General features: G+C 39.5%; 4 protein-coding genes and 3 long non-coding RNA genes across 7 annotated transcripts in view; 4 read left to right on the top strand and 3 right to left on the bottom strand.

The window, feature by feature from the left end:
• Positions 1-847: 847 nt before the first annotated feature.
• nelfcd (negative elongation factor complex member C/D) lies at positions 848-6429 on the top strand. The gene is made up of 15 exons (XM_008320110.2): positions 848-904; positions 1567-1670; positions 1795-1904; positions 2032-2141; positions 2274-2381; positions 2647-2799; positions 3138-3268; positions 3393-3558; positions 3668-3802; positions 3896-4035; positions 4177-4291; positions 4393-4488; positions 4593-4733; positions 5326-5455; positions 5656-6429. Exons 1-15 carry the CDS (start codon positions 848-850, stop codon positions 5688-5690), a joined length of 1731 nt encoding a protein of 576 aa, XP_008318332.1. The 3' UTR covers positions 5691-6429.
• Positions 6430-6651: 222 nt separating this feature from the next.
• ctsz (cathepsin Z) lies at positions 6652-10121 on the bottom strand. The gene is made up of 6 exons (XM_008320109.3): positions 9863-10121; positions 8571-8734; positions 8286-8465; positions 8046-8196; positions 7370-7532; positions 6652-7175 (listed from the first exon to the last, which is right to left on the bottom strand). Exons 1-6 carry the CDS (start codon positions 9991-9993, stop codon positions 7050-7052), a joined length of 915 nt encoding a protein of 304 aa, XP_008318331.1. The 5' UTR covers positions 9994-10121; the 3' UTR covers positions 6652-7049.
• LOC112487742 (uncharacterized) lies at positions 8741-10025 on the top strand. Its single transcript, XR_003051133.1, has 2 exons — positions 8741-9123; positions 9834-10025. It is a non-coding gene; the product is annotated as an uncharacterized LOC112487742 (long non-coding RNA).
• Positions 10122-10932: 811 nt separating the features above from the next.
• On the bottom strand, positions 10933-16328 carry npepl1 (aminopeptidase like 1). Its single transcript, XM_008320108.3, has 12 exons — positions 16040-16328; positions 14654-14839; positions 14313-14483; positions 14151-14240; positions 13973-14054; positions 13537-13679; positions 13154-13231; positions 12965-13065; positions 12744-12867; positions 12400-12576; positions 12016-12126; positions 10933-11678 (listed from the first exon to the last, which is right to left on the bottom strand). Exons 1-12 carry the CDS (start codon positions 16187-16189, stop codon positions 11520-11522), a joined length of 1572 nt encoding a protein of 523 aa, XP_008318330.1. The 5' UTR covers positions 16190-16328; the 3' UTR covers positions 10933-11519.
• A 480-nt stretch (positions 16329-16808) lies between these two features.
• The window catches only part of ankrd52b (ankyrin repeat domain 52b), a 10567-nt gene continuing 3227 nt past the window's right edge, over positions 16809-24148 (bottom strand). Inside the window, exons 9-28 of the mRNA XM_008320107.3 lie at positions 24113-24148; positions 23912-24026; positions 23539-23621; positions 23339-23444; positions 22866-22934; positions 22628-22768; positions 22304-22360; positions 22043-22154; positions 21898-21969; positions 21562-21763; positions 21374-21461; positions 21171-21288; positions 20858-21077; positions 20663-20750; positions 20501-20584; positions 20274-20419; positions 19893-19975; positions 19629-19711; positions 19276-19367; positions 16809-19098 (exon numbers count right to left, since the gene is read on the bottom strand). Coding sequence (XP_008318329.1) covers positions 18917-19098; positions 19276-19367; positions 19629-19711; positions 19893-19975; positions 20274-20419; positions 20501-20584; positions 20663-20750; positions 20858-21077; positions 21171-21288; positions 21374-21461; positions 21562-21763; positions 21898-21969; positions 22043-22154; positions 22304-22360; positions 22628-22768; positions 22866-22934; positions 23339-23444; positions 23539-23621; positions 23912-24026; positions 24113-24148 — 2177 coding nt within the window. The 3' untranslated portion in view covers positions 16809-18916. The remainder of the gene's footprint in view (positions 19099-19275; positions 19368-19628; positions 19712-19892; positions 19976-20273; positions 20420-20500; positions 20585-20662; positions 20751-20857; positions 21078-21170; positions 21289-21373; positions 21462-21561; positions 21764-21897; positions 21970-22042; positions 22155-22303; positions 22361-22627; positions 22769-22865; positions 22935-23338; positions 23445-23538; positions 23622-23911; positions 24027-24112) is intronic.
• LOC103386027 (uncharacterized) lies at positions 20470-21527 on the top strand. Its single transcript, XR_522285.3, has 4 exons — positions 20470-20606; positions 20866-21098; positions 21237-21313; positions 21391-21527. It is a non-coding gene; the product is annotated as an uncharacterized LOC103386027 (long non-coding RNA).
• Positions 21537-24148, top strand: part of LOC112487741 (uncharacterized) — a 3562-nt gene continuing 950 nt past the window's right edge. Inside the window, exons 1-3 of the long non-coding RNA XR_003051132.1 lie at positions 21537-21670; positions 21946-21980; positions 22071-22172. This is a non-coding gene — a long non-coding RNA (uncharacterized LOC112487741). The remainder of the gene's footprint in view (positions 21671-21945; positions 21981-22070; positions 22173-24148) is intronic.

The following is a 24148-nucleotide window of genomic DNA, read 5'->3' as shown; positions in this document are numbered from 1 at the left end:
ACTCGGTGATTAGTTAAGAACTGACATTTGACCAAAACTTTAATCACTTAACAAATTAGTTAAATTGGTCCCATAATGGACATCAAGTTTAAACTTGAATCAATGTATTAAGATGGAGTAAGTGTGTGCCAAAAACATCCTATTTAAACATGAAAGCATTACAGTTGGGAAGCTGTCCCTTGCCAACTGTGATGTAGTAAGAGGAAGTGAATCTTTCAAAAGAGCCAAAAAGTCAGCCTTGGTCTACTGTGAAATTAACCAGCATTTCTTCTATCAGTCATATTCAACATCCCAATTGTATCAATTAATCACATTAATTTCTATTTCTAATTGTATGTCACTTTACGATGCAAACAGGCAAGAAACAATAGAAGTTTAAAAAGTCAGCGCAGGTTTTTATTATTAACGGTCGTTAACGGTTGATTTAAAAGTTTTGATTAACGGTCGTTAACGGTTGATTTAAAAGGTATGTTTTGATGTTTTTGTTTAAGTAGTGCAAGGAATTGCTCAATTGCTGTTTAATTAAAAAAAGAACAGTCGCATATCCCGTGACTCTTCTGCTCGTGACGCAACAACCGGAAAGTGACCATGATGAAAAAGTACAGTCACTCATAAGAGTATTAATGTACAGTATTAGACGTCACCATCGTCGGTCCCTGACAAGGCCTTACTTTTGGGCTTCAGTTACCCGCCACTAGGGGGTGTGGTTCACGCTCGCTATATACGTTTCTACTTGTTGTTAACCATATCTCCAAAGAAGCTATTGCTTACCGCCATAGTTTCTTAACACAAAAACACACAACCACGTGTTTGTTGCATTTGGGTTTTAATATTTCACCCCGTAATCATGGAGAAGGAATACTACACTGGCGCTGCAGAGTGGGAAGGCACCGAGACGAACGCGGTGAGAGATTGTCAATTACCGACTGTTAAGTGGAGTTAGCTTTACTGCAGTTTTAACGTCTGCTCGTTTGTTCGTCATAACTAAGCACCGACGCCCAGGCAACATATAGAATGGCGACATATTTGAACACTCGCCAGTACCGTTTAAATCATTTTTAAAAGCACGGTCAGAGTATCGTTTTGGTTAGCAGTGGCTAGCTAAGGATAGCTAACCTGCTAACCGTCACGGGTAGGTTGTAGCGCACAGCTAAGGGTAACGTTAGCTAGCATCACAGAGAACTTACATTACAAAACACAATGTAATGTACAACTACTTCTGAACGCAACTTAATGTTTATGAAACGCTTGCAACTATTCAGACTAAATCAGTTTTAAGAAAACACAACAGTGACACTGATTACACTAAAGGAATGAGTCATTAGTGTAGTAGACTTTAGAGACTCGGTCATAACTGGTCCGATTAGAAAAACAAAAAACATTTCTTTCACATTCTAGATTATGTCCGTTGTCTAATTTGTTCTCATTAGCATCATTTATTTCATTGATTATTTTGTGTAAAGATAAAGTAGTCGTGTTAACAATATTTAACTGAGTTAACATGGCTATAATAGTATTAAAAACGTTGTTTTAATTGTTTTATATGTAATATAATAACATTTTCAGGAAGATGCTTACGTAGACGATGGAGTAATCCAGGAAGACTGTTTGACTAAGTTTTCCAGCAGGGACTACATCATGGAGCCTGCAATCTTCAACACCCTCACAAGGTAAGTGCTGGTCTGCTGTTGTAACAAACTTTATAAAATATATATTTAAAAAAATAAACCCCCCAAAACTATAGGGTTTAATGAACACAAAGTGCAAACTTAAGAGGCATCTTTTCATTCCCAGGTATTTCCGAGCAGGTGGCTCTCCAGAACATGTCATCCAGCTTCTGTCAGAAAACTACTCTGCTGTGGCTCAGACTGTTAACCTGCTGGCAGAGTGGCTCATTCAAATGGGTAGGTATCAGAATAAAATGGGTTGCAACACAATTTAATAGTAGTGTGTACTGTAAATGCAATGCCAAATTCTCTGTTCTATATGATTACTATATTATCTATATTATTATTACTACTATTTCTTCAGGTGTGGAGCCTGCTCAGGTCCAAGAGAGAGTAGAAAACCACCTGAAGAGTCTCCTGATAAAACACTTTGACCCGCAGAAAGCAGATTCCATTTTCACTGTGGAGGGAGAGGTGAGAGATTTTTCTTTAAATCATGAGCATCTTGTTAAAAAAAAGGGGCAAACCATTCTTGATGTTAAATTGTCAGCGGGCAAGACGGTGAGTTTTTGAATACATAACAAATCCAGTCTGCTGTGGTTTTAGACTCCAGCTTGGCTGGAACAGATGATTGCCCACACAACATGGAGAGACCTGTTCTATAAGCTGGCAGAAGCTCACCCTGACTGTCTGATGCTCAACTTCACTGTGAAGGTATAACTCACTGGACACAAAATTAGTTTAAAATAGCTTTTCCGATTGACAATTCAAGCACAGCTAGAGTGACTGTCTGACTGATGTAACAACAGGAATTAAATAAACATCTTTAGGCTACAACAAGCTCAATTGAGATGAAGTATTGTGTGTAGTATTTATATAAAAGCATTGGTTAATGTTTAAATGCTTTTATTTTTAAAGAACCTTCGATGATATTTATATTTTAGCAGGAAGTTGACTTACGTGTCCTCTTTTTCTTCAGCTTATTTCAGATGCTGGGTACCAGGGAGAGATCACCAGCGTGTCCACTGCATGTCAACAGCTGGAGGTTTTCTCTCGGGTGCTGCGGACATCTTTGGCCACACTGTTGGACGGGGGAGAGGAGAACCTGGAGAAGAACCTGCCAGAGTTTGCTGTGAGGCATCATTTAGTTTATTATCTGTAAACGAAATAATAAAATCAATGGGTTGTGCACAAAAAAACAACTGTCTATACTTCTAGTGCTTTAATCAGTTTTTTTTGCTTTGGTTTTTCATTAGTATTAAGCTTTTTAAACTTTGTGATGTTCTTTATCTATATTATTTTAAAAATATTATATATAATATTAATATAGCTTTTTTCTTTCTCATTTGATATAGGAGAATACCTTTAAATATAATAACATTATGTCTTAAAATATTTTTTGTTTAATTGTGAATCTGTCTCAAAGAAATGAGGAAATCTTGACTCTGTGTTTGTTGGTCTCTCCTGTAGAAGATGGTGTGTCATGGCGAGCACACATACCTTTTTGCCCAGGCGATGATGTCCATCTTGGCCCAGGAGGAACAGGGGGGATCTGCTGTCCGCAGGATTGGCCAAGAGGTGCAGAAGTCTGCACATGAGAGGTACAGCTCTTATACATTCTTTTTTTTTTGTTTTGTTTGCCTAACCCTAAGAATCAGGACAATTTAGCAAAGCATTGAAACTGGAACAGTGACAGCCAGTTTTATAATGTTCTTTCTGTCTCAGAGGACACGATGCCAGTCAGATAACCCTTGCTCTGGGCACAGCGGCGGCCTACCCTCGTGCATGCCAAGCCCTCGGTGCCATGTTGTCTAAAGGAGCCTTGAATCCTGCTGACATCACAGTCCTGTTTAAGATGTTCAGCAGCATGGACCCTCCCCCTGTAGAGCTGGTGAGGGCAAAGTCTTTTTTTTTTTTTTTTTTTTAAACCTGTTTAGGCAAAAAAAAAATCATGATTAGTTAGGGAAAACTGATGACTGTTGGTCTTTCCCTGCCTTTAGATCAGAGTCCCTGCTTTTCTGGACCTGTTCATGCAGTCACTCTTTAAGCCAGGATCAAAGATCAACCAAGACCATAAACACAAATACATCCACATCCTGGCCTACGCAGCAAGTGTGGTGGAGACATGGAAAAAGGTACAGAACAAAGAGAAACACCTGGATCATGATCACTCCTCATCAGCGTCTTAGGCTCCATTTTCAAACTTTTGTCACTTGTTTTAATTGCAGAACAAGCGAGTGAATATAAACAAAGATGAGCACAAGTCTACTTCAAAGGCCATAGAGACGGTGCACAACCTGTGCTGCAATGAGAACAAAGGAGCCACAGAGCTGGTGGCTGAACTCGGCACGTTGTACCAGTGCATCCGGTGAGAGGAGCCTGACTCTAAACCAAACTGTTTCTCATTATTATTATTATTATTATTATTATAGGAAAGTGTTCATTATAGAAACTAATAAATAGTCCTGAGCGTAGAGACACCCCTGTGACTTCCTTGGTATGTTTTCAGTTTCCCAGTTGTTGCCATGGGGGTTTTAAAGTGGGTGGACTGGACGGTTTCTGAGCCACGATACTTCCAGCTGCAGACTGATCACACCCCGGTACATTTAGCTCTGCTGGATGAGGTAGGATTTTACAGAACCAAGATCGGGGTTATAGTTTTGCAGACTTGATGTGAATGACTTCATCATCATTATCCTCCTTCTCCTTCTCCTTCTCTGCACAGATCTCCACGTGTCACCAGCTGCTGCACCCACAGGTGCTGCAGCTGCTCATCAAACTCTTTGAGACCGAGCACTCTCAGCTGGACGTAATGGAGCAGGTGAGTATTTGCCAAATTTCCACATGTTGTTGCCATCATTTCACTTTCAGCTGACTGCATGTTTCTTGTCTCACAACCCATCCCACCCTCCACCCCTCGATCAGCTGGAGCTGAAGAAGACTCTGCTGGACCGGATGGTTCACCTGCTGAGCCGTGGCTACGTCCTGCCTGTAGTTGGTTACATCCGCAGGTGTCTGGAGAAACTCAACACGGATATTTCTCTCATTAGATACTTTGTGACTGAGGTAACTGCAGTTTTTTCCACTTTCATTAGTGGTGAGGAAATTAAACACGAGACAGGAAGAAACTCGAAAGGAACATTGGCTGCTGGAGGCACTTCACCGAGTTCACCGAGTATGGGTTATTGAAAATAAGCCCAGTCATGTTGTGTTAGTTCAGTGATGAATAGAGTCTGTTGTTGGGGTCTGATGAATGTGTCTTAAACTTATATAAATCTTGGTGTTCTGTTTGCAACAAACAACACGCAGCTCCCCTCCTTCACCTGCGGGTGTTGCTATAAATCAATCAAAAACTGCAGGTGTTGCTATAAATCAATCAAACCAAAAAAAACCAAAATAACTTTAAAATACATTCTAGACACTTCACACAACAACACTGTTGTTTGTCAGTAACAGAACAGACTGAGGCCATCATTAACAGCTGCCACAGAAAGAATGTTAAAACCACATTCATTTCAGCGAAGCTAATCCCACTAAACTATTCTTTGCGCTTATTTTCTTTAAGTTTTAACAGCATCTGTCAGGGATTAAATGTTATTATTTAAACGTTTCCACCTTAAAAATCATCCTTTAAATTCCAGCATGTGTTTTTATTAAGGTGCTGGATGTGATTGCGCCTCCCTACACATCGGACTTTGTTCAGCTGTTCCTCCCGATCCTGGAGAACGACAGCATCGCAGGGACGATACGCACAGAGGGCGAACACGACCCTGTTGCCGAGTTCATCGGTGAGTGATGCTGCCGTCGACTTTCTGCTTTTGTTTATTGTCAAGTGTTTTTTGGATGTTGTTTACTGTCGCCTCCTGTTAGCTCTAGCATCAACATGTTTACAGCCAATGAATGTACTGTTCTGAATATAGCCAGGGTGAAACATAGACTAACATCAGCACGAAAAATAATGAAATTCTCTTCCGAATTTTTTTTTCAGCTCATTGCAAGTCAAACTTCATCATGATCAACTGACGTGGAAGTGGAAACCTGTGAGTAACGCGTGAGTACAAACATGGACTAACTGTGACAGGAGATCTGGGATCTCTACACTAAGTGGTCTGCAGGAGGCATATCACTGAGATGGACCATTTATTTTCACCAAGTGAATGAGAATTTTTTTTTACTCTTAAGCACTGTGTTGTTGGACAGAGACTGGTTTGACAGAAGATGCAGCTACATGTTGTTGTTTTTTTTTTTTGTCAAAGAAGGCAAAGTGATATTAGCATTTTAAATTCTCTGTCTGTCCTGTGTTCTATGTTGGGTTGGTAACAGGTAACCTGTGGTACTGCAGCCAGCCCTTGTTTCTTTTTTTTTTTTTTTGTTTTAAATTGCTTTGTAAAAAAAACTAAATTTATGTTTTTGAGCAGGGTTCTGACACTCCTGGCCCGTGGGCCACACTGTACCTTTACCGTGTATTTATGTGGCTCTTAAAATAATTTATCTGAATGTTTAATGTTTACAGGAAACATTGTGAATGATAAAAAAATAATTATCTGGTGGGAGACTGGTGTTCAAGTCTACAGTGGTTCAGCATTAAAACATTTTGTTGAAATGGATGTTAACATAAGTTAGCAGAATAAATTGAGTTACGACCAGGAAAACTGTACTGGAATGTTGTCCTTTGACGATGAACAAAGTGGCCTTTAGTGAAGGTTGAGAACCCTGCTTTAGTCAATTTGTTTTAAATTAAATTGTCTGCATCAAATGATAATCTGCTGTATTCTTTTTTTTTTCTTTACAAAAAAATGTAATAATTGCTCTTAGATAACTGGCGTACAGTGTGGTCAAATAAGAAGAAGTTTATATAAAAGCTAATCTTACAGGCAAAGTTCTGAAGTGATGATTAAGAAACCTTGCGATAAACTTTGTTAAATGGAACTAAATATTAAAATATAAAATAGTTTTGAAGGAAGAATATCTTTAAACAATGTTCCATCATTTTCAATGTTTATTGGCATCAATGAAAATTAAGGCAGCTTACAAAATACAAAAAATCAAAGGCACATTTATCTTTAAGGTCTGTGAACAAATGTATTACACTTGGATCTCAAACGATCTCAAGTGTAATTTATCACATGACTGGAAATCACAGCCTGCAGGACAGGAAACGCACTTGTGTTTTACCTAACGCCTGTGTAGAGTGTATTCATCTGAGTTCATTAACACTGAAACAGTGGTTGAATCTGTCCATGAGACAGAAATCTGATTTATAAAAACAAATTAAAAGCCTGTGCAAAAAGCATTGATTCACATAATACAAAGGTAATCTGATTACAAGTTTTAAAAAAAAAAATCCCTTTTTCAGCTTTGGTATTTCTAATGCAGCCTCATCTAGTAATGGGCTTTAGAAACTATGGGGTCTCCATACATACAGTCTTCCTCCACTGCCAGGTTGTAAGTGCTGCCACTACCTCCCTTGTAGGCACTGGTCACGATTCGCAGCCAGCCGCTCTCACCCTGGGGCAAATAAAAAAAAAGATGAAGAATTCTCATCCTGCAGTAGGTTTAGTCATTTGTTCTAGGGCATTTATCATAGTTTTTCTATATTTTCTTCAGGGCCAGGAGAGTGATGCACTAATTCTAACTGTAACATTGAACTGGCCGAACAACAGCTCCTACTTTCAGCTTTCACTGCCTGATCGATAACTTACCCACGGCTCTCCCCAGGAGTTGCGCACCACCCAGTATTCCACACCGTTCTCCACGCCCCAACCTGCCACAGACACGATGTGGTTGATAAAGGGGCTCTCTTGGTATTCAGAGTAGAGACCCCCGCTGTACGCATCCAGCTTCTCAGTGGCCATGATCCCACAGCTGGAGAAAAAACAAATATATATAATAAAATGAGTCATTGGGAGGCGACCTTTGTTGCTACATCAACCTTCTTCCTAAGACATTCTTGTCAACTTCTTTCTCTCAAACTGTGTGTTTTTGTAGCAGTGGTTCATTAGTTTGTTCGGCAGCTGAATGTTGGTTACATTTGAGGTGTTAACCTGCCTGAGCTGAATCTGTAACCAATCAAGTCTTTGTATTTTAGCTTGCACAGCTTTTCTGATCTTTATGGCTCTGAGGAACTCAATAACTAAAATGTGACGATTCTGCATTTTTTGAAGAGGTGAGTGAGTGAAACAGTCCAGGAACATAGGGATTTTTTTTTATTTATCTTTAAATGTTTTGATTGAATCTGTCTTATGACCTTGAGTTTTTGGCATATTTTAAATTTTCAAGTCTGGGTCAGCAGCAAATGATTTGGAAAATAATCATATAAAATAATATTTACGCTAAATCGTTATAGCTGACAATGTTTCGATGTTCAGGTCGTTTTACCTGATCGGTCCTCGGGCGTAGATCTCTGCCATCATCTTCTCTCTCCCGCTCACATCTCCATAATCTCCTACTTTCCACAGGGTGAAGTTCTTCACCACATTACACACTCCAAAGGTGGTGCAGGTGCCACATTGATTGAAGGGTTTGCAACCTGTAGGAAGACAGAAAGGTCACACGCACAGCTCGGGTTCCGGACCTCATCAGAACCGCAGACGTGGGTCGTGGTCCTCTAACACTCACTCTGGTCTTTGGCCTGGTAGTTGTTGCAGGTCTCATCTGGGATACCGTGTTTGTTGGCGTACTCCCAAACCCCGGAGTGATCCCCGCCGTGGCAGGAGCCGGCCTCACCGCAGTCGATCACATGCTGGACCGACAGGTAGGCGGACGGCCACGCTGCTTTGCGCGAAAAAACAATGCGGTCTGATGAGGGTGAGGATGAGGGTAGGAATGAGAAAACACATTTACAAAATTCAATTTTAATTATGAGGAATAAGGAAGTGAAAGCAGATCAGTGTCGACTCGTACCTGCCATAGCGCTGGTGCTGCCGTGGGCCCAGCACGAGCCGCAGTACTGAGGTATGTGCTGGTTGCGGGTCGTGCTGACGTAGTTAACGCCATTAATATTCCTCCAGTCCCACGATTTGGGCAAATCAGATACATTTATATACTCATGAGGTCGAGGAACGGTCCTGAAATTAAACGGAGATTTTCTTTTTTTAAAAAATGTTTGTTTACTCCAATGGTGTCATGGGTGGAAACTTAACTTGGTTAATAAGAGAGACTGTAAGCTGTATAATACAGCTACCGCTAAAATTAGTTACTATTTAAAATAGTGTTTAAGCAGACACACTGACAGTACAGCAGGAGACTGGAGTACGACTGGAACACGTTTCAGGGTCGTAGTATGGTCAACAACAACAGTCCTGGGGTGAGGGTCTGTCACGGAGCCAAATACAATGAACAACCGTTCACACTAAAACTCATACCTATAAAGGTTCGTGTTGGGATATTTTCCCTTAACGTCTGTCGGGTTTTTTCCCCCCTCAGTGTGAAATAGAGATTTGAAGCTTGCAATAAGGTAATACGTTAGTTTGTGATATACTGAAACTGCAAAAATACAACGAATAATGTTGTTAGCTTAGCTCAGGGCTAATCTATGATCGTTTCATAATGATGCATCATAACTGACAACTTAAGCATTATCGTGTAAAGAGGAAGTCATGTCTGTATTATGCAATAGTGAATTTAATTATTTTAAACGTTATTTTAAAGATGAAAGTCAAAACTTATTTTTTTATCAATGTTATTTTTTTAAAGATGAAAGTCAAAACTTATTTTTTATCAAAATGTTATTTTTTTAAAGGAATAAACTATAAATTAAACATTTGGTGTCATACAATTATTAAACCACTAATTTGTTTACACAATATTTGCGCTAACGTTTTGTTACAGTCTTGGTGATGGATTTTTTATTTACGTTATTCATACGTAGGTTTGAAAATTAACTGTTGTATGTAAAAATGTAATGTTTAAAAATAACTTTATTTCCCTAATGTGTCATTCTTTTAGAAGGAAACACATGTACTTTATTTAACTTCCCCAACATGTGACACATGAGGAAACCTCGTGATGTTGTCGAGAAGTCATAATAAATATGCCTTACACTAATTCAGTTGGTTTCTATTTCACTACTAAGTTTTTCTTTTCTCTTTTTTCTTTAAAATGCTGCTGTTACAAAGAAAACAAATAACTTTTATTTTCCTCACGTTACACAAACTGACTTTGCAGAGAAACCTCCAGAAATCAGTTGAACTTACTGCTGCCCGAAGTTGTGCCTCCTTGGTGTGCGGACGTAGCAGGACTCTTCCGGGCTGAAGAAGCGTCCAGCGGCGGCTATGGTCAACAGCGCGGACAGAAAGGCAACAAACAGTGGGACTCTGCGGGCCATCGCAGCGAGAGAGCAGTAAACAGAGCGATGAACGACCCCAAAAGTGTGAGCATCCACCGAGTCACTCCAGGAAAACCGGCGACCGCGTCATGTGATCACGGAAACTCAGCTATTATACGTCAGAGTCCAATCACAGCCAATCCACTGCATATCCGCCTTCAAAATTGGAATCTCGGAACTAGACCGGAAGTTGTTGTGATCGTGAGTAAAATATTTTTACATTTTATGTAAATGTTGCTGTTTTTTCCCTAATGTATAATTGCACTAGATGTTTTCTGATTCAATTTTAACCAACTCACCCCACGAAGCTATCTAGCTTAAATGTTTTCAGCACCTAAGAAATAAAAGAGAAATACCCTGTGGCCGTTCGTGGTAGTACAACAGAAATTCTCATGCCTCCCTAAAACACTGCTCAGGCTTTTTTTTTAAATCAACTTTGTACAACTGTAATTTTTCAGTAAAAGTAACCAAACTAACCATGTTGACAAAATCAGCATACATCTTCCTGATGATGTTATGTTCCCAGACAAAATCAGCATACATCTTCCTGATGTTCCCGAATATGAATAATAGGCTTTCAGAATCAAACTCAGAATTGGCCCATAGTAAATACCATTAACAAAGAAACACTACTATTGTATTCTGCTATAGTGTGGTAATTGATAAAGTGCGTGTGCATCTACAGTAGAATGAATGTTTATTGGTTTCCTATCAAATTCAGTACTTGATCAGCCTAACCAATACAACCAGAAAATCCTGTTTTGACACATGCACATACATAATGTCAACCTCCCTGAGTTTCTTTTATAACAATGAAGCAGCATTCCATTTTAACTAATGCAACACCGTCTGCTGTACTGTATGTTGTCCAGGGATCATTTACCTTACAAATCAGAAGCTAAAATCAAACGGTTTAGTAGAGTTCACTTGAGTCACAAGTAAATCTTTAAATTTTATTTTATTTGTGGGTGATTATAAAAACTTGCTGAGAGGACAAACGGTTTTACACATTTCTTCACACATCAATCAAACAACACTGTCTTTTAATGAATAACACCAGGACTGTCACAAACAGCAGTCACCTACACAGTTAACCTTTTGAACATGCACGACTCTGTTGACAAATCACATGTAGCACCTGTGAAACTTGAAATCTGTGGTTACCAGAGATCACTCAGCCTCAATAGTCACAGGTTATTTACAAATGCAGTGAATACAAAAAAGGTAAAAGGGTTTTACTGATACATTGTGACATCACCCTCAAGTTTCTTTAAGAGTCAACTTGTATGGTCTACAGGGGAGCACATGAAAGCAAAGTGCACGTTTTAGCTAGTAGAAAAAGAAAATCAACAGGAAAATATCAATTTGTGTCAGTGCGGGGGCCACCGATTTATGAAGACAAATGATTTACTGATGATTATTTATTTCATTACTACAAATTTATTTGAGGGAAGTTGCATCAGTTCTTCGTGCCTGTGTGTGTTTTGTGTCAGAAGAACAGTTAGATCAGGGAGTGAACGGCCTTTCTACACCAGTCTTCGTCTTTTGCAGTCTCGCTCCATCTGGTCTCCAGACATGTTGGTGGCTGCCTCCAGAGGAGAGACCTTGTTCAGCATGCAGTCGTCTGATGCCTGACCGAACAGAGCCATCAGCAGGGCGACACCGAATCCTGTGGCACGCTCTCCCTGAACAGATGAAACCAAAAAGACGGATCAGATCACAATACAGCTGTGTTAAAGTAAGGATCGTTTTCACCTTTCAACAAGGTCACTGAAACACAAAGCTTAATGTTGCATCAAAACTGTTTATTCAAATGGCAACTATTATTCTTCAGTTATGAAGAGTTGACAGAATATAACAACAGACTTTAAACAATTATAAGGCAACAGGAAACGGGGGTAAAATGTGTTTATATCACCATAAAACATAATTATGAGAAACTTCTATTTCTGAGGCATATCTTATTTGGAATATTACATGTGCGGTTTGTTTAACCTATTAAAAAAAAAAAAAACTACTCACAGCATGGACAGGAGAAGCGATATCAACATGGACCCAGACACCAGGCCAGTCGAAGCCCAGGTGGGAACCAATAAAGAGGCCGGCACAGGAGCTCTGGGCGTTCTCTCGATCCTGTCATAAGACACCAGAACAAATCTCAGGTCACCTCCAGAGTGTGTAGTTGCGTTGAAAACATTATTTGGATGCGTGACATCTGAGTAATTTAATCTACCATGTGCAACTAAACAACATTCAAATAGCTTTGTTGTGACTGAGGAAGTACTTTTTTTTACTGACGTCATCATACTGAGAAGTGCTTATTGATTTTATACTACTGTGGAGAGAAGGAAAGGTATCATTTCCGAAGCCTTGTTAGTCTGAATTGTGTTTTCATTTTTCACTTACTGCCACAGAGTTCTTCATGTCGGCCATGGCAGACGTGAACTCACTGAAGTGCAGCTCAGGGCAGTAAACCAGAGGATGAGTGAGATCTCCACTGCTGCGGCCTGCACGCACACAGGCCAACTCCCACTGCTCACTGTTCGTCATCACAGCTGCGTGGTACTTTCCTGTGGAGATTCCCTGGATGACAACAAAAAGACAGGTTTCTCAAGCGGAGGCTACACCTGTTCACTGTTGTTTGGCTCTTGGAATAAAAACCTAAATTATTATTTACTGGTTTTGGTTTCAGTATTGGTAAAATGCACAAGTGAAAAGTCTCCACCATAGATTTGATCACAATCACCAACCTGTGCCCCTGTCAAAGTTGCCATATCCAAAATGATGTCAGCAGCCAGGTCTTTGCTGGCATACACCACGCCATCAGCCAGCACCAACCTGCCCTCCGCATCAGTGTTGTTGATCTCCACTGTCCTAAAGAAAAGGGAGAAGCAACCGTTTACCATCAAGCTGTGAGTAAAGCCACTTTTGTCCTTTGTCATATAAAATAAACATATTTGTCACGACTCACTTTCCAGAGTAGAGTGTGTGGATGTCGTCAGGTCGGGTGGCTGTGGGTCCAACAGAATTCTCGGCAAGACAAAACACTGCATGGAGATTATCCTTAAAGCCCTGAACAAACAAATTAGGGATGAAACACGTGATGCTGAAGGTTTTCTCAGAGTAGAGAGTGATTTCAGTGCACAATAAATCACATTACCTGTTTAATGGTAGCTTTAAAGGCTCCCAGAATAGCAGCTGCTCCACCACAGTCTCTCTTCATTCCTGGCATTGTGGTCTGGGGAAAAAAGGAGAATGTTGTCTTGTGTTTAAGATGGAAGTGTACAAGTGTAGAGGAGTCACGATTATTCAGAAGTGTCTATTGATTCAGGCAGAGATGTAGTAAAAATAACTGCAGTTTTCTGTGTCTTTTTCAAGGATCAAACATCTGAAGACATAACACGAGTTGAGTTTGGAAGTTTAGATCAGTCCTGTAAAATGATTTGTGTTTAACCAGGACTTGTTGATATATATATATAACTTCAATTTCTGTCACTTCTCCAAGCCAAAAAAATAAAACTCACAAAAAGAAATCTTAAGTACCTTTCCCTTGATGCTGAGTCCACCGGTGTCGTACACAATGCCTTTGCCAACCCATGCAATTGTTTGTGTTGCACCTTCAGGGGTGTGGCTCAGGACAGCTAAGGCTGGAGGATGCTCTGCAGCTTTCCCAACTCCATAAATACCTGACAAAAAGACCTCAGGTAAATCATATCTAGTGACAGGTAGTAATGTGTCAATCTGAGTGAATACACAACAGTTGAATAGACTCATGTGATTTAAAAGGCATGTGATTTTTCTCTCTCAAAATAGTTAATTTAATAGGTTTACTAGAGAACTTTATTTAGATTTTGTTTTTAATTGAAAACGGTGGCCCTTCATGATAAGATCATCTTAATCCAACTACTTTATTAAGTCACAAACTTAATTTAAGAAAATTCTCATGATGGCATAAAATATGGTCCCACTGACACTCTACCTCCAAAGCCTTTCTGTTTCAGATCCTCTCCCTGAATAATTACAGGAGTGATTCCAAGTTCTGTCCCCACAGCTCTGATCTCCTAAAACACAAATAAGTAAATCAGTCAGATTTGAATATCAAGACAAACTTTAAGAACCTGCAAAAATGAGAATGAACAGAATATCTTTCCCCTCACATCCAAGAAATGGTCCGTATTCATCTCGTTACAAGGCGTGTCCACAATACGGGCCGCCAACCGGAGTCCTTCAGCAGCGTTTGAGAGACACTGAACACAGAAGAGCCTGGAGCTTAGTATGAAAAGGACGTGAAATGCTTCAGAGAAAAGTCAGACCGTTACCTTCAGTTCTGCTTCATCCAGAGGACTGCTTTCTTGTCCAATTATAACAAACTCAATGGTCACATGTTTTTTCTCAGACCTACGTGAAGATGTTGAACGGCGAGAAAAAATGGAAAAGGCCCTGGCGATGGCACATGAGGATGCAAATACGTCTGGGCGCTCACACACCATCTGCGGAAGAAAAAGTCATGTTAGCCAATGGGTCACAAAACCCTGATGTGATCTTCATATATGAAGTCTTCATCATTGTAAATCAAAGACGTGAGTTGTTTTGTTTTCATTCCATTGTTCTTCAGAAATATATTCCCTAATTAAATTAAAATGCAATCAAGGACACTGACCACGATGCAGCGGTTGTTTCCTCCAGGCAGGCATGATCGGACCAGACGGGACAGAAACTGGGCAGAGGACGGGCTGTTGTGCCTGCTGACCCGTGAAGGAAGGGCAGCCACTGCAGCATGATTGAGGTACAGAGGGCAACTGTCTGTGGGGTTTGGGTTCAAAGCATTGAGTGCTGCCTGCCAAATCTGAAAATCATGGACAAAAATGTTCGTGACATGTTAGCGTTGTTACACTTTAACAACTTCAAGTTGTCCTTGTGATAAAGATGGCTGACCAGAGCACAGCCGTAGTACTTGAAGTATTTGAATGACGTATGAGGCCTGTATCCTTAGTCATAGCTATAAACGTTTTTTTTAACTGTACATACAACAGGACTGCATACACATGTTAATTCTGGGATCTGAAAAGCATTAATATTTAGGTCTTATAGATAGACAAGGGAGCGACAGACAGCGCCTCATCTACTATCATATTCTACAAAAACAAAATCAGCACTCAAGCAACGGAGTAATAAACATGTTGAGTAATCCTTGATAGAAGATATGGATGAGCACAGAGAATGACTGGGTGTTGTTTTCTGACCTCTCTGACTCACTCAAGTCCCTGTTAATAATTATGCACACTCAACTCTGAGGACTTTGCAAAAAAAATTGCTGCCCACAGCTTAGCAGTATTCAGTAGTATTGTTGTGTATTTGTGCAGCTCTAGCCACTTTTTCCCTTCTCTGTCTAGGGAAGGTGTGGAGGAACATAAAGTCGTCTATTGTTCTGGAAATGTATTTGCTATGGATAATTACGCAGTAAATTCTTACAGGCGTGCATTTAAAACTGCAAAAAGTGTCTGCTGTGACGTCATTTGCGTTGTAATTGATGTATCAAAGAAAATAAATTATCTGGATGGACAAGCATGGTACTAAATAAACCACACAATTATAAGAAAGATTAAAGTATCGACACTAATTACATAGCGTTGCAAATAGCCTTAGTTAAATATCCCTATAAAATGACTAACAGAAACTTAAGTTAAACTTAAACTAGCATTTAAAAATTGCACAAATGCAACTATTACCCGCACACGTCATCGTCTCAATTATTGACTATAAAATATAATTTAGTTTAAGCCCCGAAAAGGAATTGGGGAAATCAATTTCATTCAAATTAGACTGTTTTGACGTGAAGTTCATTTTCAACGTCAGCCGTTAATAAGTTCCTTATTCTAGCTAGCTAGCTAGTTAGTTAGCACGGCAGTTGTTTTAACATATAGTTAATATCTCGTTGCACTCTTGACGCTACCACTGATGAATTTACTATAATAACTTTAGACTAAACTGGTCTCTTTGTCTTACTGAGTTAGTGGAATAATATGACCTGTCACTCATTACGTACCTCTTTGCTAACGACAGGCTGCAATTTCCCTTTGATTTGGCTCCAGCTGACCTGCTGCAGGTTGGCCTGCTGCCCGACGATCAGGACCGGACGATTCTGAGGCTCCGAGTCGCCGGCAGAAGCCTTGAACTCCAACACCACGTTCGACATTTTTGGAACCTGCTAAAGTGAGGCAGGGATCAGCGACAATTGCCTGCCGAGGACAGCAGTCAAGTGAAAGACAAACTGCTGTTTCACTCAGGCAGCCGTTACCGGCGACGGCGCGCACGAGAGGACAAAAGGGATTTCGCTCCGTGAGTTACAATTATTAATTTGCACAAAATTGACCTCTAGTGGCCATAAGTGTATTTCACGAAGTAACGTTAGGGCTTTTAAATATCGATTATCCTAGCTTTTATTTCATACGTTACTATAAAAATTAAATGTACTTGATACAGATTTTTTTCAAATTAAAGTGAGATAATTTACATATGCAAACCCCATTCCCCGAGATTCAATGAACGCAAATCTGAAGTTTATCAATTTATTTCATACCATTATTTAACAGACAGAAGGTCAAAGGATTTTAGTATTTTCATTCACCAATCATTGTTTATCACAATGTTAACATGCTTATGTATCAGAATTAGTTATTAATATAGCTTGGTCTTTAAAGGCATCAATTCATGGCATGAATACTAGCCCGCCTTTGCTTTTTATGCTTTTTATATCAGTAATTTTTATTGCAAGATGATAAGAATAATATATATGATAATAATAGGAGAATGTGTTCATTCATGTGTTTTATTTAATTTAATTTTCATTGTCATTGAATCCAACATTCAACACATTGAGCAGTCAAGTTGTTGCACTCCAGAAATCTTACAAAGACAATAGGGAAGACAGACAACTCGCCCAAATGACAGAGTAAAAATTCTACTGACAAACAAACATCCTTTTCTCAGTACTTTAATCTAAATAAATCATGGAAGAACACAGTTGCAGGTCTAGATTTAATTTTGTTCAAAGAAGTTGAAATATTTCAAATATGACTTCCAAATTCTGTTCAATGTTTGCATATATCTGGGGAGGATAACCAACTCTTCAAAGTAAACAAAAATGCCAGTGCAAATTTAATTAGATAACTTAGTTTCAAGAGTTACTCTCTTCATTTAGTTCAAACAAGAAGTTAAAAAAGAAGCTCATTCAATCGATGCAAAATGAATCATTTGATTTGAACTAACAGATTTCAAGAAAATGACTAAATGTTGGTTATTTCCCACTTCTTAAAGGTTCTGCAGTAACAGCTTTCCTTGGTGCTCAGCAGTGAAATCAATTGTTCCAGAGGTATATTCAATAGTAAACACACAAATTGACGCAAACCATTATTAAAAATAGACTCGATTATTTAGATGAAATTAATGAAGAGACAGTAAAATATTCAATACATCGTTGTCAAAAGCAGCTTATTCTCAAAGCCTAATAACAGTATTCTGTCTTTCAGTCTCTAATTAAACTTATTATATAAAGAGGACAAAAAATAACTTTTGCCTCACTGCATACTTCTTTAGTAACATACTACCCCTGATATACATTTTATTTCCCCCTACCATACAGTACACAGTGACCTGAGGATCATTGTGGATACAGTAATGTGAGCAAATTTTAGTTAGAAATAGATAAATGCAGTTAATAAAGAATTATTTAAAAAAAAAAAAAATCAGGTTAATTAATTAATCACAAAAATGGAAGCACGCAGGTGGAAAATTGAAACAAAAATCAACATTTGTTGCAATTACTTACTCTTAAAGGTACACTTGCACAAAGCCAGCTTTTTATAACACTGTAGTCAGTATAGTGTTTGACGTCAGTTCTCCTACAGTTTCTAGAGAAGTGTTGCTTCACTCAAAAACTCCTAACTTTGCCATGGAAAGAAACGCTACATGTGCCACTGTACCTAAGCGTTAACACAGTGAAGGCAAATGATGTTCACATCAAATGTTGGTTTTACGTAACTTTGATTACAGTATGTAGTTATTAATAAACAAAATGATTGAAAATAGTACTTTAGTGTAAGTATTTAGCATGGCAGTACATACTGTATATTATTAACTGTGCCAAAAACTGTCAACAGTACTGTAACGTAGGCTCGTGCTCAAGGTTGTTCAAGAGAAAGACTGACATTTAAAGAATATATATTTAGACTCTTGGTCAGCAACAATATTTTTAAAAGCGCTGACTCGTGTTAGCTCCGGCAGGTTATAGTACAGTTATCTATATCGTTATAGTGTTGTCTACATTTAGGAACGGGATAAGAAAAATAGAATCTTAATTGCAAGTTAGTAGCACCTATTAGATATTTTAAAAAAAAGCATGTTAAGGAAACAATAAGTAACAGACGGAGAGGAAGAAAGAGGGATGGAGACTCATAACTGCACTGATGTTGTACAGTAACTGGCCAGATATATGGGCTGTGCTCATACATTTGGACAGAAAGCTGAGATTTCAGACTTTGGTTGTTAAGAATCAGGTAGATAGGCTTGAATTTTGTGCTTATGCTAAAAGTTCTATTGGTGCGTTGTTTCATGACATTAACGTGCTCAAATCAAGCCAAACAGGAAAAGATCATCTAGGGAATCTACCACTGTAAGTAACATAAGACTATATCTCAAAGTAGACTAATCTACCTGTGCAAAAGCACACAGTTGATGTGTGGACGCATGCAACACAAAAGTTTTAAGGTGATGATGGCACGTGAAGAAACAGCTATGCAAACTCTGCTGACCTGCCTGTTCAGAGAGTGTGTGTGTGTGTGTGGCAAAAATGTGAGACTTTTGGTTAAACAACAATCAGATTTCAGCCAGTCACACACCTTCGGTGACCAAACCAGTCCTAAGCTCAGGCGTGACACAGGTTTCCACTGGACCCGCAAGTGGAAGTAATGACACAGGTTTTGAGGATGGGGTTGAAGTGGGAGGCTGTGTGACCACTGGGTGGGAAAGGCTTCATGGTGGAGAGGATCAAGGCCAGACACTCGGCAACGTTTTTGTTCGGGGCACAGGCCAGAGCTGGTGTGTGACCTGCAGAGTGGAAAAAGGAAAAGAAAAACCTGCAGGTTTGTAAACTACAAATATCTCAACATTAAACAATCAATACATTTATATACAGTTGAAGATATTCTTTCATTTGTCCCTGTCAGAAAGACAGTACAACCCTGTTTGATATTTAAAAATAAAAGCCTGAAACTTCTTCCTCACCTTCTCCATCTACAGCCATGACGGCCGCTCCTCTGCTCAGTAACACCTGCACTACAGTCGCCAGACCTTTCCTGGCTGCAATGTGAAGAGGCCTGTGGGACAAACACACACAGGTCTGGATTTACTGCAATTTTACTAAAAATAAAAAAAGAATATCTGCTGAAGCTCAATTTTTTCAAGATGCATTGTAAATAATTGTCTTTATTTTGCTAAAAATGTGTGTGCNTAAATAATTGTCTTTATTTTGCTAAAATGTTGTGTGCGTGCATGCATTGTAAATAATTGTCTTTATTTTGTTAAAAATGTGTGCGTGCGTAAGACAGAGCAGTGGCCTGTGTTTCTGGATGACTTACATTTGGAGAACACTGTTGGCTGCGTTTATGAGTGAAGAGTCACTGATGTCTCCCAGGATCAACAGGGCACACATCTCATGACCCTGTAGTTGTTAAAACACACACAGTACGAGTGAGCAATAACACAGTAATCGATACTGATCAGAATGAGGGAACATGGTGGACAACACTGAATCTCATTCTGTCATTATGGAAGGTGATAACAGGGTTACTGTGAGACCTGCATCCAAACTACACATGCACGTGTGTGGGAGTGTGTGAGACCTTGCTGCAGGCTAAGTGAAGGGCTGTGTTATTATTGACATCCACCAGGGTCAGATCAGGCTTTGAATTGTGCAGCAAGAATTCTGGAAATGTAGAAAAAGTTAGTAAACCTTTGGAAATATTTACACTCTTGTATATAGGAAATGTTCCTCAGTCATATTAAACTGTTGGGACAAAAAAAAAGAAACTCAATCAGAGAGAGATTGAGAGAAAAATTAACTATCAGCTCTGATCAATCGGCTTTAAAATGCTAACTACAACAAAACACAAAAGCTAATATTCCGGTGCATCATGGAGGAAAGAATTGGACAATGTCAACCATAAAACTTATAGAAAAACAAATAGAAAAATACTATTTGATGACTTTTTTTTGTCACATACCAACAGCCAGGGTGTGTCCACTGTCAGCAGCGATCATCAGAGCCGAGCGGCCGCTCTGGTCTACAGCGTTGACATCTGCTCCGTGGCTCAGGACAACCTCCAACCCAGCAACACTTCCTGAATAGGCTGCTGCGTGCAGAGGGGTCCTGCAGCGACATAAAAAACACGAGACGGTAAATAAAACGATATTTGATCATTGTTTTTCTTGCCTAAGAACAACAACCCACCTCTCTTTAGAGTCGCGGACATTAACGATTTGAGGTCCAACGGTCTTTACGAGGAGGTCAGCAGCAGCGTCATGACCGTTAACGCTGCAGCAGGGAGAAGGATTATGTAAGTCATCTTTATTTATCTCCTTTTAAGACTTATTGAAATCAGCTTTCACTCACAGAGCACAGTGCAACGGTGTGAAAAGGTTTTTGTCCTGGTTGCTCAAAAGTTTGCTTTCAAGTAAAATGTGTAAACATCCTTTATGGCCTGGTAAAAAAAAAGAAAACTTTTTTTTTAAAAAGTATTATTACGTAAACATTGTAAATGTTTTTTAGTAAAAATAATGCCTGTATGTCTTTACATAATCTGTGTACCTTTGTAGGCGGCCCAGTGGGTGGGCGTGTAGCCACTGTGGTCCAGCATGGAGTCCAGAGGGTCAGCTTTCACCGCAGCTTTGAGTAAACTGTGCAGTAAGCCAATGTGTCCACAGGAGGCTGCGAGGTGCAGTGGCGTTCTTCCCTGAGAGTCTCGGCACAGAGCAGAGGCTCCGTGTTCCAGCAGAGCAGAGACACAGTCTTCACTGTCCAACATGGCCTGAAAGGAGGAGACCAGAAGGTAACTGAGGAAGAATAATGTCTGGGATACAAAACATCCCTCAAAGACAGCGACAGAACACAGTTCACATACGGCTCTGTGTAATGCAGTGAAGCCATTTTTGTCCACAGTGTCAGCATTGGCTCCTTTCTCCAACAGGATGTGAACACAGTCAGTGTGACGCCCCAGAGCTGCCAGCATAAGAGCCGTCCTGCACACACACGAAACAACAACAGGTAAGAGGTGTGTATTATATACATATATATAAGAATGAAGTAACTCTGTGAGTAACTCACTGTCCTTGTGTGTCCAGACAGTCGATGACGTCAGCACTTTGTTCCTTATTCACCAGCAGAAGCACACAATCCATTTGGCCTTCGGCTGCTGCTCATGAAGACGGGAACACAAAGTTATGTTACTACGAGTGAACCTAAGCAGCTAACTGTACCATGCTAACGTAACATCAGCGGCCGTAGGGACACACCCGCAGCGTGGAGAGCCGTCCACTTGTGCTTGTACTCCTTCAGTGTGTAGGAGGCGTGATGCTGCAGCAGCACCTCTACACATGTGGAGAATCCCCGCTCAGCAGCCAGGTGAAGAGCAGTTCGACCCTCGATGTCTCTGACATCCAGACTCACTAATGTCTCACACAGCAAACACAGTGCCTCCTGGTGGCCATAATAAGCCTGCAGGGACAGAGAGCCAGTAAAATCAGATGGAGATTTCAGACATAATTCAACAAAAATATTTCGTAATGAGTACATATTCTGCATATTACACAGAATGCAGTAGTATTATATATGATAATTTGACTACTCACAGCTAAGTGCAATGGACTGACTGGGATGTTACTTTCAACCTCTTCCAGACAGTTGAAAGAAATCTCCAGGAGCTGAAAAAGAGGTTGGAGAAATGATCTAATGCTCTAACATCCAATTACCCAAATAATAAATGACAGTACTGACCAGTTCGAGGTGCTGCTTGTTCCCACAGGCAGCTGCATAATGGACGGCACTGTAACCTTTACTATTCTTCAGAGTTGGGTTTCCTCCGTTGTCAAGCAAGAACTCTAAACACCTGAACACAGAGTGAAAGGTCAGTGACAACACCTTCTAAACTGAATTATTTTTTTTTGTTCAATTAACCAATAACTAAAAGTTAATTTAAATTAAAATGCAACCAAACCTCTGTTAATTTTCATTCACTTTAAATAAATAACAACTTACATCGTGGCCTCTCGCTGCTTGTCCAAACTGAAGTCTGACTCAGAGTTTGTGTTTCCACTGTGGAGACAAGAATCATTCACAGTATTAATAATATTATTATTTAGATAGATTAGTATTATTATTAATCTATGGACACTGTAATGTGCCATAGGTCTCTTAGGGGACATAGGATTTGCTATGTCCCTCTTTTTTCAAGGTCAACACGACCTCATCTGTCGTCCCCTTGTTGCAACAGTGCTAACCAATAGCTAAACATAGATGCTAGTAGATGCTTAAACTGTAAGAAACATTCAATATACATTAAAAGAAGTTAAGGCCTCTTACCTGCAGAAAGTGTGAGAAGCAGCAGTGTAATGTAGAGGGCTGCAGCCCATCAGGTCCAGCTCGTTGACCTCAGCACCTGCTCTCACCAGGGAGATGGTGCATTTGCTGTTTCCATTGGCTGCAGCATAGTGCAAAGGGGATCTGAAAGGTAGAGCAGGGGGCAGCTGTGATATGATGATGATAAAATGATAAAATGAAAATGATGGGGCATTTTACTCTCTGGCTTAAAACTATTTACCTTCCCAAATTATCCTTTATGTCCAGCTCACCGCCACCGTTTAAAATCAAGTTCAAGCACTCAACGTTTCTGTCAAAACACTTAATAATATTATTATTTAGATGAATTTTCTTTTTCAAAAATGTTCATGAAAAATTTTCAACTATTGACAATGTGACATGCAAAATTAGGAATTTGCTGAAAAATTCTCCCAATTTTTTTTCCAAAATTATTTTTTTCCAAATTTTTTTTTCCAAACATGCAAAATTAGGAATTTGCTGAAAAAGTCTCCCAATTTTTTTTTCCAAAAATTTTTTTTTTCAAAATTGTTTTTTTCAGAATTTTTTTTTCAAAATTGTTTTTTTCACAATTTTTTTTTCCCGAAATGCTCTAATTTGATGAGAAAAAATTATGTGACATTCGAAATTAGGATTTTGCAGAAAAACCAATGTTTGATGTACCAAGATATTTATTTATTATACACACACACTTACCCTCCACAGGCAGCTGCATGCAGGCAGGTCCTCCCATAATCATCCACTATGTTCACATCATCCCCATCTGATGACATTTGAAATGGGGCCATGTTGTAAAACTGACCTGAAAAATACGCAGCACCTCTTTTATGACGTAAAACCATTCGGGAAAAATATCAATACTTTTAAATTAGAAACTAACTTAGCAACGTACTTACCATAAGACAGTAACTTCCGACAACAGTCTGGAAATCCATAAAGTGCCGCCAAATGTAATGGAAGCATTCCATGAATGCCCGGTCTTCAGATATCCCAGCAAACGATATATTAATTCATTAATATCACAGACTTTCCTTAGAGATATGTCCATATTAACGCAGTCAACTATAATAGTATTGTTTTTTAGAACTAAAAATCAGAATAGATAACCTAAGCTGATGTGTATTTTGTCTCAAATGTTTGCTTGATCTGCTGCCAGGTTGAAACAGTCAGATCATCTCATTAGAAAAAAAAGATACACCACCCTAAGTATAGAGCGTGGACAATCATGTAAATTGTGACACGTGTTATAAATAAGAAAAACAAACAAACCTGAACTTGTCGGCTCCATTAGTCAGTAGAGTGCTGATCAATAACTCCTGACCATATTTGGCAGCAACATGAAGAGGAGTGCATTCATACATATCCACACAGTCGACCTCTCCACCTGCGTCCAAAGGCAGAGGAAAGCATCTTTTGGTTGTAAAGGGTTTGGAATAAAGAGTACAACAGAATTCTTGACAGCTAAGTTACCATTTTGGATCAGTATCTGGGACCCTGTGAAGCGTC

The sequence above is a fragment of the Cynoglossus semilaevis genome, chromosome 11 (genome assembly GCF_000523025.1).
Source record: "Cynoglossus semilaevis isolate Cse_v1.0 chromosome 11, Cse_v1.0, whole genome shotgun sequence".
NCBI classification, from domain to species: domain Eukaryota; kingdom Metazoa; phylum Chordata; class Actinopteri; order Pleuronectiformes; family Cynoglossidae; genus Cynoglossus; species Cynoglossus semilaevis.
The sequence above is the reverse complement of the archived record's forward strand: the minus strand, read 5'-3'. Positions and strand labels throughout refer to the sequence as shown.

Excerpts from the sequence above, each read along its gene's own strand:
- nelfcd (XM_008320110.2), top strand. The coding sequence starts at position 848 with ATGGAGAAGGAATACTACACTGGCGCTGCAGAGTGGGAAGGCACCGAG. Across the intron at positions 2,382-2,646 it reads TGCTCAACTTCACTGTGAAG|CTTATTTCAGATGCTGGGTA; the intron begins GTATAACTCACT and ends CTTTTTCTTCAG. Across the intron at positions 3,803-3,895 it reads TGGTGGAGACATGGAAAAAG|AACAAGCGAGTGAATATAAA; the intron begins GTACAGAACAAA and ends TTTTAATTGCAG.
- npepl1 (XM_008320108.3), bottom strand. The coding sequence starts at position 16,189 with ATGTCGAACGTGGTGTTGGAGTTCAAGGCTTCTGCCGGCGACTCGGAG. Across the intron at positions 14,241-14,312 it reads TGGATGAAGCAGAACTGAAG|TGTCTCTCAAACGCTGCTGA; the intron begins GTAACGGTCTGA and ends TTCTGTGTTCAG. Across the intron at positions 12,868-12,964 it reads CACACACTCTACTCTGGAAA|GACAGTGGAGATCAACAACA; the intron begins GTGAGTCGTGAC and ends CCTTTTCTTTAG.
- ctsz (XM_008320109.3), bottom strand. The coding sequence starts at position 9,993 with ATGGCCCGCAGAGTCCCACTGTTTGTTGCCTTTCTGTCCGCGCTGTTG. Across the intron at positions 7,533-8,045 it reads TACGCCCGAGGACCGATCAG|CTGTGGGATCATGGCCACTG; the intron begins GTAAAACGACCT and ends TTTTTTCTCCAG. Across the intron at positions 7,176-7,369 it reads ACTCCTGGGGAGAGCCGTGG|GGTGAGAGCGGCTGGCTGCG; the intron begins GTAAGTTATCGA and ends TATTTGCCCCAG.